General features: G+C 42.4%; 2 protein-coding genes across 4 annotated transcripts in view; both read left to right on the top strand.

Moving 5' to 3' along the window:
• Window positions 1–5,363: 5,363 nt before the first annotated feature.
• On the top strand, window positions 5,364–11,629 carry LOC101924349 (zinc finger protein 91-like). 3 transcript variants are annotated; one of them, XM_055810819.1, is made up of 4 exons: window positions 5,364–5,505; window positions 5,718–6,347; window positions 6,986–7,669; window positions 8,021–11,629. In XM_055810819.1, the coding sequence occupies exons 1-4, from the start codon at window positions 5,463–5,465 to the stop codon at window positions 9,463–9,465; spliced, it is 2,802 nt and encodes a 933-aa protein (XP_055666794.1). In that variant the 5' UTR covers window positions 5,364–5,462; the 3' UTR covers window positions 9,466–11,629. The 3 variants fall into 3 exon arrangements, with proteins under 3 accessions (XP_055666794.1, XP_055666795.1, XP_027645032.2); XM_055810820.1 differs by having other exon boundaries at window positions 8,320–8,455; XM_027789231.2 differs by having other exon boundaries at window positions 6,986–11,629.
• A 938-nt stretch (window positions 11,630–12,567) lies between these two features.
• Window positions 12,568–16,196, top strand: part of CDC5L (cell division cycle 5 like) — a 35,106-nt gene continuing 31,477 nt past the window's right edge. Inside the window, exons 1-3 of the mRNA XM_005239212.4 lie at window positions 12,568–12,727; window positions 14,973–15,076; window positions 15,985–16,146. Of these exons, the coding sequence (XP_005239269.1) occupies window positions 12,683–12,727; window positions 14,973–15,076; window positions 15,985–16,146 (311 nt within the window). The 5' untranslated portion in view covers window positions 12,568–12,682. The remainder of the gene's footprint in view (window positions 12,728–14,972; window positions 15,077–15,984; window positions 16,147–16,196) is intronic.

The following is a 16,196-nucleotide window of genomic DNA, read 5'->3' as shown; positions in this document are numbered from 1 at the left end:
AGGCCCTACTAAAAAGACTGTCCCCGTCTTTCTTATAAGCCCCCTGTTGACAGGCCACTATAAGTTTTCCCCAGAGACCTTATGTTAGTTAAGGTAAAACTGGGCCACCATTCTGGCCGCAGAGGTGTCAAAAATTCACCCTTCAAATATTTACATTTTATTGGGAATACTTCAGTTTCTCATAGCATTCTAGATTTTCTGTATTGTCTTTCAAAATTTATTATCTTCCATAAATACAAGAGACATATTTGATTGTTAATCAGCACAGACAGTTTCAGTACAAATCAGCATCTGATTTTTATCTTGCAGACAGGAAGCTGTAGGTTGCTGGGTTGTTTTTGTCGAAGTACATTTTTCAAAAATGTAGTATCTCATATGCATTTTCCTGTTTCTGTCACTGCTATCTAGAAAATCAAAGACATTAATTGGCCAAGACACACACACATGCATGGATAGTTATAATCGAAGCTCATAAATAAAGACTTTCAGCTATTAATAATTAGTGGCAACTCCTCCTCCAGTTAACAGTGGATCTGCAGATGCCCTCTTTCTCTCAGATTTGTCACAAAGTTAGTAGGCAGAGCAGGCACAAGCATTGTGGCAGGCAGATTTCTATCACTCTACTGCAGTTTGAATTTGCAGAACACAGTTTTGTGCAATGGGCTTGGAAAGGCAGCCCCACTGTTCCCCAGACTCACTTTCCACAGGCCAGATTTATTCTTCAGCCATTGCATGCTCACTCTGTTTGCTGGATGATAGTACCAAGGAGTACTAGGCTGCAAGTTATAGTTTGTTACTTTAAGGGTGGAAATACTCACTTTCAAGAAAAAAGGCTTCTCATTTATAGCCTTGTAGAGTTTTCACGGTTTCACAGGTGTTTTTTTTTTTGAGGGGGGAGATATTTTTCAGATAAGATTGTTTAAAAGTTTATGCTTTAAAAAAGAATGGAAACAAATAGTAATCTCCTTCCAGTGAGAATATACAAACAACTAAAACATTCCCAGTTAAGCATTTCCTCAGATGCAGACACAGATTACAAGAAACACCAGCTGTCTGAGTTGTGACATCCTTCTCAGCTGTTAACCCCTGCACTTACAAAATGCAAATTTGGGACTAGCTCAGGAAAAAAAGATTCAGCAAATGGCTGAGGCATAAATCACTACAACAAATCAGTGTATACATCACTGAGAATTCAGGTATGACTCTCAGTCAAAAAACAAATCCTGTTCACAACGGGTTTCTTGCAGTTTAGTCTCTAAAATAGCTGGGGTTTGTGCATTTTCAAAGTCACCTATGGAATGGGAACAACACATGTGTGGGATATTACCTTTCCGTTAGCTTCAATAATTACAACAGAGATGATGTACTTCTCCCCTTAATTCTACTTGAAATTCAGATGTTATCTGTCACCTCTTTCCATAAGAGATATTCTGAACCAGATGAACAGGACAGGATTATGCTTGATCTGGAGGATTTTCAGGCACCTTCATTGCAGAGCATTTCAGAGCAAACCCAGGGCCATAGAGCCCTCTCGTGGAGGAAGTTCAGACGGTTCTTGCAGGAGGACACTTTTTTTTTGTTTGGTTTGTTACTTCTTTTTGCACAGGAGGAACAAGAAGAACGATGTCCTATGGATTGCTGTGACAGGAAAAAGGCTAGGCAAGACATCCTGCTCACCAGCATCTGCTTCACCCAGCTTGGAGTATCAACTCCAAGTCTTCTAACTCCAGAAAAGATTCCCAAATTCTGTGAGAGGTGAAACACAGAAGCCAATATTAATCTCATCTTTGCCTAATTTAATATTCCCAATTAGGAGGGTTTTAACAATGCTCCTGCCTAGTGGTTTTGCCACTTTATTTGAAGATGTAACTATGCCATCTGAATTTCACTAAGTAAACCAGTGTTTCTACCTACAACGGCAGGAGAAAGACGGGATTTTGGTTACTCATTCTAACAGTCCTGGAGTTTCATGTTAGCTTCTATTAAAAGGAGGCTGAAATCTTGCCTTTAGGAAAAGTTATCTTATTTTTTTAAAAAAGGCATCTAGAACCTCATGATGTTCAATAAGGCCAAGTGCAGGGTTCTGCACCTGGGTCAGGGCAGCCCCTGGCATCAATACAAGCTGGGGGATGGAAGGATTGGGAGCAGCCTGCTGAGAAGGTTTTGGAGGTACTGGTGGATGAAAAGCTGGACATGAGCCAGCAATGTGCACTTGCAGCAGGCAAGCCAACTGTACCCTGGGCTGCATCAACAGCAGTGTGGCCGGCAGGTCAAGGTGCTGTGATGGAGAGACGGGACGCTGCTTGATGCAAGCAAATGTCAATTTATTGTACACAATCACGAGTTTATATATGTTTTCAGAATCGAGGGAGTGATTCTGCCCCTCTGCTCTGCTCTCGTGAGCTGCATCCAGCTCTGGGGTTTCCAACGTAGGAAGGACATGGACCTGTTGGAGCAAGTCCAGAGGAGGCCACCAAGATGAACAGAGAGCTGGAGCCCCCCTCCTACGAAGACAGGCTGAGAGTGTTGGGGCGGTTCAGCCTGGAGAAGAGAAGGCTCCGGGGAGACCTTATTGCAGCCTTTCAGTACTTAAAGGAGGTCTACAAGAAAGATCGGGACAAACCTTTTAGCAGTGCCTGTTGCAATAAGACAAGGTCATCAGACAAATGGTTGATTTGAAGAATCAGTTACCAATATTCGAGTGAGCGGAGGTTAACTTTATTTGGTAGCGCTGGGTGCATGTGGGATCGTTCCACCAAAGTCATGCACACCCGAAGTGATGAACCATCTCATATTTATACAATAAAACAAATGAATATTCAATTAATGCCTATACATATTCGTTACCTAAACCGTGCCTACTCTCGTTTCATATGATAATTAGCTTATCAGTCCTTTGCCTGGAATGTGGTGGTCTTGCAAGTTTGCAGCTAATTCGTGTCCTTGTCAGCCATCTAGTTTTCTTTAGCAAGGAGATTTAGTGCTCCCTCTAGATAACATTGGAATGTTTCTCATCCTTTTTGTAAATAGCCCCTTTTGTTAGAGGAAGAAGAACAGACTCTTTCTTTCATTAGTTATTTCCTTAAAACTATATGGTTATGTGACCAATCACCACACCTACACTCCTTGAGCAGATGTATACAATCACAATCGATGTTTATTGTCGATGTTTATTGTCCCTATTTCGCACTATTTCTTCATATCATGGTGATGGGGCAGATCCAAGGTCAGGTTGGGAACACAAGTCAGCAAGTCATGGTCAGGATCGGGCCCCATGAGGGTTGCCAGGATCAGGTACAGCCCAGCAACAGACAAGCAAGTCCGTGGTGCTGAGGCCAGGCGAGGTAGGGAGCCCACAGATCAGGGTCAGGGTCTGTATTAGTGGGTCTGTGGCCAGGCACAGTCAGCGCTGCGACACTGCAGGGCTATAGCTGAGGCAGCAGCCAAACACAGAACCTACTGTCAGTATAATCCAAATCTTAAGAGTATAATCATTATTAGTTATGATCTGATTTTACAGAAAAATAAATCATAATCAATTAAATGTTTTACACACACTTAGCTTCCCACATTTTCCTGGTTATGTGCTCACCCTTCTCCTGCCCCTCCCTAAGGCAGGCCATTTCATTCTGGGCTTGTAGGGGCTGTTACAGCAAAGTGTCCTTTGTCTAGAGGAAAGCTCCCTGCACATACAAATTTCCGTGAGTTAAGATCTTCTTTGGGACTATTTAACTTTCCTAGAGATTTTATACTCATGTTTGCAGAAATTGTAAGCCCTTAACCAAGCCGTTAATGAAAAACCAGGACTGGGAATCTGAACCAGATTCAAAGCCCCGTTAGCTCCGAAAATGAAATTAGCGTAGGTACCTGCATAATAATTTTCCAGCATACCCATTTTGTTTGTAATTTGCAGCCACTCTGGATGTAGGGAGCCACAGTACCACAAAACCAGGGGAAGAAGCAACAAGCTATGGCATATGATCATATGCCCTCACTAAGAATGGAAACAATTCACTTTGTGTGAAGGAGTGGTGCCAGTATGGACCTTAGAAGACTGGTGTTACATCATAGGAGGCAGATCAATTATAACTCGGACAAAACATAGACTCTCGAAGTACACCATGTCAGGAAAAGGAACAAATAGGCATGTTTCCACTTTATGGACTACAGGGTGGATACTTGCCTCAATGAACTAGGAAATTACCATGAAATTAGGACTAATTTTGTAACTCACAGCTTATGGACTGTTCAGTATGGGGGCTGAACATGAAAGTCCACTACTGCAAGAAAAAGAAACCAGCAACATCTACACCATATTCTTACTAATGAAAGACTTGAGGATGACAATTCAGGTGTTATTCTCCTCACTGTCAAAAACTTAAACAATGAAAAGGTGAGCATAACACCAAGAAAAGGTGAGAGAAACTAAGTACATATTTTACAGTTCTAATTGAATTGCTATTACTGAGATTTCTTCTCCACAAGTATTCTAAACACCATGTTATTCTTTTTTTCCCCTAATAATTAGATCTAGACTAATAATGATTCTTGAATTAGGCTGTTAAGATATCAGCTGTGCAAACAAATTCTTGGCTTGATATATATATATCTCAATTCGATATTTATTGATTGATATGAAGTGTGCTGTTTCTTTGCCCATAAACAAGACCTTGAGCACAACACCAGCTATTGCAATGATCTATACTGTGTGTACATATATATAGTATGTGTCACAGCACTCTCCAAACTAGCCAGCTGCAACAAGGTCTTTTACCATCTCATACCAACATACTCTTCATACCAGTTCCTCTGCTGCCTTCTCCTCATCCAGGGCTTACATTCTCTCCTCTCAGCTTCTTCCTCCTCTCTCTTCCTTGACAGCTCCCTCTTAACAGAACAGCTACAGCTGCACCTTATCTACATCACCAACCCGACAACCCTGAAGCCAGCCCACAGTTGTATATTATCAATGCTAATCAACCCAGCTTCATTACTCTACAATTAGTATGCACATACATATATATATATATGTATGTATGCTCATTCCATTAGCAGAATCCCACTGTGATCAGGCAGTGAAGAGGCACAGGATCAGGCCATCTCTACCACTCGTATTTGTGCGAGTGCTTTACGTTTTCTGTCCGAGTTTACCTGTGTGGCTGGCCATGTGTGTGCAGGTAATGGGTAGGGGTAGGTAATGGGTGAGTAAATTGATTTTTAAACCACTTACACCGAAACGCCCGAGCGGCTCCCACCGCCCGCGCAGTTACCTCAGCTCGGGTCAGACCCCGCCCGCCTCCTCAGGCCACGCCCCCCGCCGCTCCCTCCAATCAGGAGGCAGCAGCTGTGCGCACCGGCCCCACTTTCTCCCCACCCCCGGAGGGTGATAACGCAGCGCCGCTGCGGCCCGGAGAGGGTGGTTTCATGCGAGCAGGGAGCCGTCCGTCCGTCCGTGTCGGGACATGTCAGTGAAACAGGGGAGCTCGGAGCTGGCCGACGACAGCGGTAGGTGCCCGTTTTCCTGGTGGGGACCTGGCGGGACTCTGAGCGGGCCGGGGGAAGGCGCAGGGGGACTCCGTAACTATCCCGTCCGCGCGGCGGCGGGGCAGGTGTGCGCACGCGCAGTGGCACGTAGGCCCGGCGGGGTGTCGGGCGGCCTGCGAGTAGTTGAGATATTTTGAAAATAGCCTTAATAATCTCATTTTTCCTGTCCTCAGAGTCGAATGTCTTTGAAATCGTTCTCCCGATCACTATCTTAGTGCTGAGCGATGATGACTTTCTCTGGGCGGAGGCTGAGGAGCAAGCAGCCAGCGTTCCAGAGCTGAGGAAGGAGAGCAAGCAGGAGGGTCACCTAAACAACAGGGTTTTCCTCAAAAGTGATGTGACACCGGCAAATGACAGTGATAGTTTAAGCATTTTGGAAGAAAACAAGCCTGCTTCAAATAAGGATTGTAGTGTGAAATACTCTGAAGAACATTGGGTTGCTGAGAGTGCATGTAACAACCATTTTGATCTGTTAAGTGACCACTGTGATGCAGACACAGATAAATATAGGCAAAATGACATGTTGCCTACATTGTCTTGCAAAACACAGCTTACAGAGGTAAACAAAACCAGTGACGGAGAAAAATGTGATAGTGATGATGGCTTTCAGATTCGGCTGCCTCTCTCCTCTGCTGACAGTGAGGGCAGAGATGATACCGTTGGGACAAGCGGACAGCTGACTTTGACAGTGGTATCCCAACATGAAGAGGAACTTGTCAGTGTTGCAAGTGTTCTTTCTGATGGTGGTCAAGAGACACAACCAGAAATCCACAAGGAGACGGAGGCAGTTGTTAAAATGGAAGGTAAGTTGTTAATAAGACTAGTGCAAGTTTTTTAAATGGGTGGGAAAGTCTATGGAAAGAATGCCAAACACTTATTTTAGAGTAGGCATTTCAGTGTAGATTATGCAGCAGAAAGAGAACATTGGCTGGAGTATGCTTAGTTCTTTCACAGACTTCTCTGAAAAGTAGTGAAACTACAATAAGTTGGTACTGTTTCGTTCTGCTCCAGTTTGCAAAATGGTGGCGCCTCATGTGGGAAAAAATGAAATACAAAGAAGAAATCAGAAGGAGCATCGTACTTGTGAGATTGGAGTCCTAGCAAAGTCTAGTGGCAATACTTTCACAGTAATTCTGGCATAAAGCTGTTTCATCAAAAACCAGGGGATGCAGCATTCTCCTGTGAAATTCAGAGCTTTGAATGAAAGAAGAAAGTGGGAAGAAGCAGGCTCATAACTAAGATTCCTCTTCTTAAAACATTTAAATGTGGGGGTGGGAAGCATTGAGAGAAACATTACGAAAGAAGTGGAGATAAGAAAATATTAAGGAAAGAGTGAAGAGCAAGCAAGTCATTAGACAGTTTGGGATTGTTACTACCAATTAATCATGAACATTAGTGATTGTATGAAATGGCATGTATGTGACTTTTTATCCCCATGTAGATCCTGATTCTTCAAAGAATGGAGAAAATGAAGCTAATAACATAAAGGGAAGCAAATATGAAGGTGAAACTCTGAGTTCTCTTTTGGAACATGGCTTGAAAGAACTGAAATTTACCTATAATTGTTCTGCTCCACTTCTTAATGGATGTTCTCCTAATTCAGAAGAACTGCTAAAAGATGTAGGGAAACTGGAGACAAACACTTCCCCTTCTGCTGCATCAAATACTACTGGAGAGCATATTTGTGAGACATTAAGGCCACATGCTAAGAAAAGAAACCGGAAACAAAAAGTTGTTTCTCCTCATGCAAGCCCAAAAGAATTCCAAAGCCAGCAGGAAGGTTTGGCATGCCTAAGTAATAGTGTGACCATCAAACGTCTTTCTAAAGCATCTTGTTCTTTAAATAAGAATGAAAGGTTGAATTTGAAGTGCAGGCTTTGTAATTCTGTATATAAAAGCACTACACATCTAAAGAAACATATTTATTCAGCTCATAAATATAAGAAAATACACAAATTCTACTTTTGTAAAAGAATCTTTCTCTTTTCTCTCAACCTTAAGAATCACCTTAAATTTCATAAGAAAATCACTAGGTTGCAAAAGGCAAGAAAAAATAGAATAAATGCGAGAAAAGTTAGACAGAGAAGATCCAAAGAAAGAAAATCTGACACCAAGAAAAAAGAAAGTAAGTATGAGAAATTTTTCATCAGAATTAAACGGGACTTTACACCTCTGGGTGTGCCGATTAGTTTTTCTTGCAAAATTTGTTTCTTTGCTTCATCAAAGCCTAGGATTTTTATTCATCACATGAAGGGACATAAAGAGAGGCCACCTTACCAGTGTCCTCAGTGCGATTACTCCTGTGTTAGCTTATCCTATCTGTTAAATCACATGTATTGGCATGCTGGGTATAAGCTGTACCAGTGCAGGTTTTGCACCTTTTTTTCGTTGTATTATGCAAGCATGGTAAGGCATAGCTATGTACATACTGGGACTAAACTGTATTCCTGTGAGTTCTGCCAGTTCTCATTCACAGGCACCACGGGGTTAAACAGACACAGAAGATTATGTGCTGGCAAGGAAACATGCCAAGAGCAGCAACTCCACCTACGTGGAAGAAAGAGAACTCAAAGACCTTTAAAGAATTACACATGTGATGAGTGTAACATAGTGTTTTATACGAGAGGACGTCTCAGCTTCCATAAGAAATGTCATGAACAGTTTAAGGCTACTGCTAATAGTTATACAAATTGGAGCAATGAATATCATAAAAGCAAAATATGTGAATCTGACAGTGATTCTAAGGACTGTGCTTCTCTACCTCTTTCTGGTAAGGAAAATTGTCTCAATGGGGGAATGCTGGCTTCTGAAGTAGAATTTGAGTGGGCAGATGATGTGTGGGACAATAAGAAAATGTGCTCTGGAAAGAAATTCCCTGAAAACAGCCATGGAAGCAGCAGCTTACCTGTTATCGGCAATAAATCAGAAGCTCCTCTGAACTCATACAACACAGATGCTATCATTTCCAAAGAGGGACATCTCTTTGACTCCAAGGCCTGTCATTCACAAGTTCAAGATGATAATGCATATCATAAATTTGTGGAAAACACAAAGGATATGTGGCCTTTAAATTTGTCTACATTCAAAACGTACAAGTGCCAGCACTGCAACTATGCTACCGCTGTTCATAGTGACTTTAAGCTGCACCTAGAAATACATACAGATGGAAGGCCCTTTGTGTGTAAAGAATGCAATAAGACATTTAAAACATCAAACCATTTGCAGAAACACAGTGTTACCCACATAAGGGATGGATATGAGTTTGGCCATAGCTTCTATGTAGATAACAGCTTAGAGAATCTTGAATTGTGTCGTAAAATCAGCCTGTGTCCAGAAAGAGACTTCGCTTTCTTGGAAGGTTCAAACGGCATCCATTCCTTGCGTGGTTCAGAAGTCCGTGGACTACAGCCAGATGTCCGAAGGGGCGAAGAAAATTATTTGCTAACACAAAGTCAGCCACAATTCTATCAGTGTGCACAGTGTGAGTATGCTACTTATGTTTTAGGCAATCTTGAAGTACATGTAAGAACTCACACAGGTGAGAAACCTTACAGCTGTGGTGTTTGTCAGAAGAAGTTTCGTACTTCCAGTCACCTGAGAAGACACAGTGTGACACATTTTAATATAGGGTATTTAAAGTGCAGGAGCTGTGACTATTCAACAAACAAATGGTTGTCCTTGAAAAAGCATCTGGCCTCACACTCTTCTGAGGAAAGCTCATCTACTGGCTGGCTCTGTGAACAAAAGCTGCTACCTTTCAAAATACATACTTGTGAAGTGTGTGGCTATTGCACACCCCGCAATGGAAACTTGAAGCTACATTTGAGAATTCATACAGGGGAGAAGCCATTCAAGTGTGGTCAGTGTGCTGTTGCTTTCCGCACATCTAGCCATCTGAAGAGGCACTTACTGACTCACTAAAGTTGCGCTGCAAGAGGTGTAAATTTTCTACGGTAGATAAACGTGCTTTCCAAAAGCATGTAAAAGCACACACAAAAAAAAATCCAAGTGTGAAAAGTCTGATGTGAGACTGCCTACCAAAAAATGTCTGGAAAAGCATAAGCAGCAACATAAGCTTCAAAATTGCAAGTTGGCATGTGATTCTGGACAGATTTGCATGTCCTGAATTTGTTCATTGCTGTTGTCCCCAGAGCAATGGCTGACCATGGGTGCATCCAGTGTTTTGGCCCAGCGTGAAACTCAGGGTAACTTGGGGTACTAGTTTGCTCCAGGTTCTGCTGAGAGCTTCAGCTTTAGCACCGACTCTGCTAGAGAAGATCATGGAGGAACTTTTTCATGCCCGAGTAGCTTCATAATAGCATGAGGTCAGTTATAATTTGGGCAGTGTTCATCAGTTTAAACAGTGCCACTTCTTTTCTTGTAAAAAATGAATTTAAAAAACCCAAAATAACTCTTGTCTAACTGACACAATGTTTAAAGGGAGGGAAGGAGGTGCACGTTACATTGTATAGTAATAACTTTTCATTTAAAAATTGTGTTTGGAGGCTTCATGGTACATCCCATCTGCTGAAAGTTGCATTCCCTGATCCCAGGTTCTCTTGCAATACTTGTGAGAGGAAAAAAAATAGTATCTCACAAAATTTCAGGAACAGAAGATTTGTGTCATTGCTGGGTAATTGGGATATGAACGTATTTTCTTTATTAGGCAGTTCTCTTGTCTGTACTTCTGATAATTCTTTGAGTAGTCTGACGGAAACAGTTATGTCCTTAATCATATATTTTATACTGAGAATTGATAAATTAATCTTCAGTTTTAAGTAAATACCTGATATTAATCTAGTATGAAATTCCTTTTCTCAAGCTGGTAGTTACTGTGCTCCTTGTTTCTGAAAATAGACAATATAATACTTTTCAAGGAACTTCTGTTAGTTTAACGTCTTGCTGATACATTGCAAATGCTACTTAGTTACATGGAAAACCTTAGCAGTATCTTGAACTGTAAAATGTATTTTCTTTAAGAGCTTTACTGGTTTCTAAAATACCACCTATAAGGACCACTTGTGCCAAACAGCAGCTGTTACCTGGTGCGGTGAAGGCAGGTGGATGCTTCTTCCACTTTATGGTCAAATCTAGACAAAAAAATTGTTTTAGAGAGTTACACAGAGCTGCGTGTGGATGTTGCTGAATGTTCCATGTTCAGTGTTATTGTTAACAGTGGTGTTACCCTCTTGAGCTGAGGAAAGACAGTGCAAAGGGCTGGTGCTACCTGTCCCTTTTGTTTATAAACACAGCTCATACTTTGCAGAGGCTTTCTGGTAATGTAGGAGGCAGGTTGGAATTGACTGTCCAAGGACATAGGGGCGTCTCCCACTTTGGAGATACTCAAAAGCCATCTGGATGTGGGTCTGGGCAACCAAGCTCTTTGTGGCCCTGCTTGAGCAGAGCTTGGACTAGATGACCAGAAGGCTTGCAGCCATTATGTGATTTGGAATGCAGCTTTCCAAGAGCGGATTGAAAATCACAATTGCTGTGTGTTTTTAAGGCCAGCTCAGCAAAGTTATTTAAGTGATCTAGTTCTTTGTAGTTGCACTAAAATCAGACAACTAAATATCTGACCCCTGGTGTTTAGAGATGTTTTTACTGCAAGGGAGGTCACTGTTTGGGAATAAGTGAATGATTGAGTAGCCACCTGATACATTTGTGAGAAAGAAGAACCTTATCCTGATACAAATAAAGAAAATTACTTCTGGGCAACAGTGTTATACAAGCATGGAGGAATTTTTCCCTGCATTACTGTACAACTGATCATTTATTTGAAGAAAAACTCCAAAGAACAGGTACAAAGAGGAAACAAAAATGAAGAGAATTGTAAGCCTATATATCAGATGAGACTAGGAAAGCTAAATCTGGGAGAGTAATTGTTTGAAAGTATGGTGTACAGTGATGAAGAAGGGAGCCCAATTTAAGAGGGATAAATCAATTGATGAAAGCTTTAAAAAGGCTTTGTAAACAGTGTGAATTTCTTTTAGTTGTAAGGAAGAACAACAGAAGATGTTTTCAGTTGGACCTTAATGAGTTTGTATCCAGGTCATTGCCTCTAATAAAAATAAATAGTGTTTCATGACTCCTGAGGTTTCCTCTCTGTTCCTTATGCAATTCACTGCACTTCTAGGGGCTGGAATTATGATTCTGACAAATCAGAGAAATATAAATGTGAAGGCATACTTGTTTAAAAATAAGGACATGGGCTGTTTTTTATTTTCTATTTTTTTTTATTGGTAGCTAAAGGTATATTTTTTATTTTTGCAGAGTTTAAAAAAAATAAATCAAAGCCTTTCCTAAATCATGCCATGAAGTTTTCTATTTCAACCAAGAAATATTTTCTTAATTTTCTTTATGAACACATTATGGATTTGGATAAAGCAGTACAATGTAGCAGGCAATTACACTAATGACATCTCGAGCAAATAGGTGGCAGTTTATCTGCTATGCAGCTGCTGAATAAATGAATAAAAGTTAAACGTGAAGTAAATGTGTATAGGTGAATCAGACGGTGCTGCAGTATGGTTCACCACCAAAAAGGTTTATTTGCAGCAGAAGGAAGGAAATTGGATTTATTTATGTGTTTTATTTTTAAACTGTACATTACTATATGCTTCAATTTCCTTTTGGGCTACAGCAAAAGCAGGTGTTTTTCTCAAGATTAACCACACTGTAAATGTAGCATTGGTGAAACCCGAATCGCTTCTGCTGTCCCCTTCCTTCCCCGTTTGTTCATCCCCCTTGGATGAACGCTGCCCTTACCGTGGTCAGAGCAGGGCAGAGCGCCTCCTTGAAGCGCCCCCCCCCCCGAGGAGGCGCAGGGCCGCCGAGGCTGCGCCTGCGCACAGCAGCTGCAGCCCCCTCCCCTCCGTGCCCTGGCCGCAGTGCGCCTGCGCACGGCCCCTGCCCCCCCCGCCCCCTCCGTTCCGTGGCCGCAGTGCGCCTGCGCCAGCCGCCTCCGCCCCCCCCCACCCCTCCGCCCCCCTACCCTTGCCGCCGCGCGCCTGCGCAGAGCGCGCGCCCTCAGGGCGGAGAGCGCCTGCGCGGGCTGAGGGCAGGCCCCGCTGAGGCGAGCGGCGCAGCCTACGCTTCCCCGCTTCTTCTCTGCAGGGCTTCGAACCCCTCCGCCGCCAAGATGCCGCGGATTATGATTAAAGGCGGCGTGTGGCGGAACACCGAGGTGAGAGTGGTCTCTGTAATTCCTCCGCCCCCCCCCCAATGGCTGGAGCCTCAGGGGCTGGGGGGGGGGGGCGGCGGCCTGCCCTGCGCCAGTGCGCAGGCGCTGGTAGTGGGGTCGCGGCGCGCAGGCGCGGGGGGGGGATGTCATCTAACGGGGTGTCTTGTAACGGCAGGGGGGGAGATGGGGATATTGGTCCCTCTCTGGCGGGGGCTGTAGAGGGTTAGGCCTGTGCAGGCGCTGTGGCGCTGGCGGGCTCGGTTCCTCAGCAGCCTGGGCCAGGCCTGAAACACATAGCTGTCGTTTCTCCTGAAGGCTGCATGTGGAGGAGCGCGGGGGGGTCGGCCACGCGTGTGTGGAGGCTCTCCCTCCTGCAGAAACCATCCCCACAGCACCCGGAGGGTGTGCGTGGGCCCTGTTGTCTTCAGAGGTGTCCCTTTTGCAGACTGGACTGTGTCTTCCACTGCATAGGCAGGTTTCTTATTCGCTAGGGGTATGAGGCTGCTGAAATCTCTTGCCCTTGAAGACCCTTCTAAATGTGGCAAGGGTGAAGATGGGTGTGGGCTCATCACTTGCAGCCCGAGGTGTTTTGTACACAGAAATTTATCTGTTGTTCCAAAAAAGAGGGGGAAGTCCCCACCAAAACCCAAAGCCCTCCCATTTTTGCCCACACGTGCTTTCGGAAGTGCAAGCGATCATGAAAAGGAAAAGAACATGATAAATCAAGGATGTGAGTTTTATTAGTTGCATGTTTAAAGCAAAATGATGTACCCAACACTGTAAAATCCAGACCTCTGCCACTGTATACTGCGAACACTAGGCATGTACATAGTTCCAGAAAGCAATGAGGCAAAAATAACAGAAGGTATACATATTGTGTGCTGTATGTGCTTTTAACCACATGTGACAGAACAGCTGTGTGCCAGGAGGTAGCTGAGTTGGGGGTGGTCAGCAGAAAGCAGAAGAACCACTGTGTGCTTATCCCATCCTTGCGAGCTTCCATAATTGACTAGTTTTAGCGACTGTTAAGAGAAACAGCAGTGCATTAAATAGATCATTGTTTTACCAGTTTCTGTGTACCAGAGATGAAATAGCTCTCTTTGGTGCTATTTTTTTGATCAACGTTTTGATTATACATACAGCATTAGAAATACAGAAAATGGAACCAGTTGATGTCTGGTCGTTTGTAAAAAGACGGATTACTTGTGAAAAAGCCTGCTTATGTCATCACTATGGCTACTGCCTGCCATATAACACCAAGTAAATTTTAAAACACAAGAGGATTTTTTTTTTTAGTAGAAATTACATAAATTGTGATTGCTGGCTCAGGCTAGAGCTTGTCATCAGCTTACAGTTAAAGCTGCTGTCGGCTCTGAGAGATGTCTGTGCTAGACAGAGTATCTGTCCTTGATGACTAGCATCTGCATGGTACAGCTGAACAGATTCTGAACACAGCTACAAGTACTTACTGGATACAGAAGAGGAACATCTGTGGTTGACAAGGCTGCAAGAATAGCTTTGATGTATTTAAAACACTACTTTCTGACCTGTGAGGAAACCAGAAATAATTAACCCATTTATCTGGGGGGAGGAGAGGGAGGGAGGGGAGGGAGGGATGGACGGATGGGTTGACAGACAGTTGATAGGACCTGTAGCTTTTGATCAAATCTCAGTACATACTTCGAAGTGTATGAACAACCTGGCTCCCAAGCTGAATCCTTTACATTTACACATACCTCCCTGATTTTATAATCTTTGGGATCATCACTTTTGGACATTCTGAACATTAAAGTGATTCATTATGATAATTATATGGTATTATTTAAAACAAGCCACCCAGAGACATATATTATTTCTGGTGTTTTTTTCCCCAGTGTTGTGTCATTACCAGACAAACACTTCCTTACCTCTTTATTGCTGTCCTTCAAGGAAGACATAGAGAGCCTTTAAAGACTGTGCTTTAGAGGGCATTGAAAGCAGTTTTGGAAGTTCTGTTGGGTCTGTGAAGTTAGTCACAGTAATCGTCACGTGTCTTTTTCCTTTAATCTTTGTGGATTTGATTGGCCTTTGAAATACAAATCCTCATTAATCTTGAGAATGAGATGTGGAAAAGAAGTAACAGTGCTGTGCTGTTTCTAGTGGGTCGGCCCATTAGATGAAATCTGCTGTGTTCTCCTCTGCTTGAGCTGAGCTTCTGTTTTGCAAGTTTTTGCAATTCATAACAGTTTGTTGGTTTCTTCTTTTTAAGGATGAAATTCTCAAAGCAGCTGTGATGAAATATGGCAAAAACCAGTGGTCTCGTATTGCCTCTTTATTGCATAGAAAATCAGCAAAGCAGTGCAAAGCCAGATGGTAAGTGAGAAGTGCCATGTCTGGGAACGTGAGATTCATAATCAGCAGGAATTTAGAAATTACCACAGATTAATTGATGTCCACAGAGGAACAATAGTTGTAAGATTGTTTGAGTTCTGTTACTGTGATATTTCGAATTCCTGTTGCTTGAAAGTAATTCAACAAAAGTAGCCAGATATTCTCTTTGTCAGTGACTGCAGTGTTAGCGAATGCAGGATCACTTAAAATTGTATACGTGACTTTTTCCCCATATTTACACGTTTTAATCAACATAACAATCATAAGCATTACCAAGAAAGTAAAACTGTAAGATATTAATCTCTCTTACTTTTTTAATTTTCTCATTTTTCATAACGAGAGTTTGGCTTGAGGATAAATTTTTAGAAATTGCACTGTGGAATTTAATTTTATATAAAAAATTGGAAGCTTAAAACTAATGCAGATACATGTATCAGAGTTAGTTTCTTGAGTACTGAGCTGCACGTATTTATTAGAATACTTCTGTGTAAAGGTAACAGTACTGGCACAGTTAAAGATTAGTAAGGTAACTGTTGAACGATCCAGACCAAACAAATCTATCATTTCTGGTACCTTTTGTTGTTGCGATACTTACTTTTCTTTTTCTGGATTAATTTTGTGACTCCTTACCCTGCCAGAATAGAGATGAGGAAAAGAAGAAGAGGCAGTATCTGTATGGAAAATAGTGTGTTTTAAAGCTGAAATACATATGTCATAAAAATACTATGGAGTAACATCCTTTTGTACAGAAAAAAAATGGTATGAAATATGCATGACAAGATCTTGAAATCTCATTGTGATGATTGGGGTAAACACTGTTCTGAATTAATTGAAGACAAGTCAATGGATAGCTTGGATCTGTCATCCTTAAGTTTTTCACTTTTTAACAGGTATGAGTGGCTAGACCCAAGCATCAAAAAGACAGAGTGGTCACGGGAAGAGGAGGAGAAATTGCTGCACCTGGCCAAGCTAATGCCAACACAGTGGAGAACCATTGCCCCAATTATTGGAAGAACCGCTGCACAGTGTTTGGAACACTATGAATTTCTGCTGTGAGTTGCTGTTTTGCTAGAGGTGTATAACAGGAACGTCTGCAAAGTCT

The sequence above is a fragment of the Falco peregrinus genome, chromosome 7 (assembly GCF_023634155.1).
Source record: "Falco peregrinus isolate bFalPer1 chromosome 7, bFalPer1.pri, whole genome shotgun sequence".
NCBI classification, from domain to species: Eukaryota; Metazoa; Chordata; class Aves; order Falconiformes; family Falconidae; genus Falco; species Falco peregrinus.
Note: the sequence above shows the minus strand (reverse complement) of the source record. Positions and strands in the feature narration are given on the sequence as shown.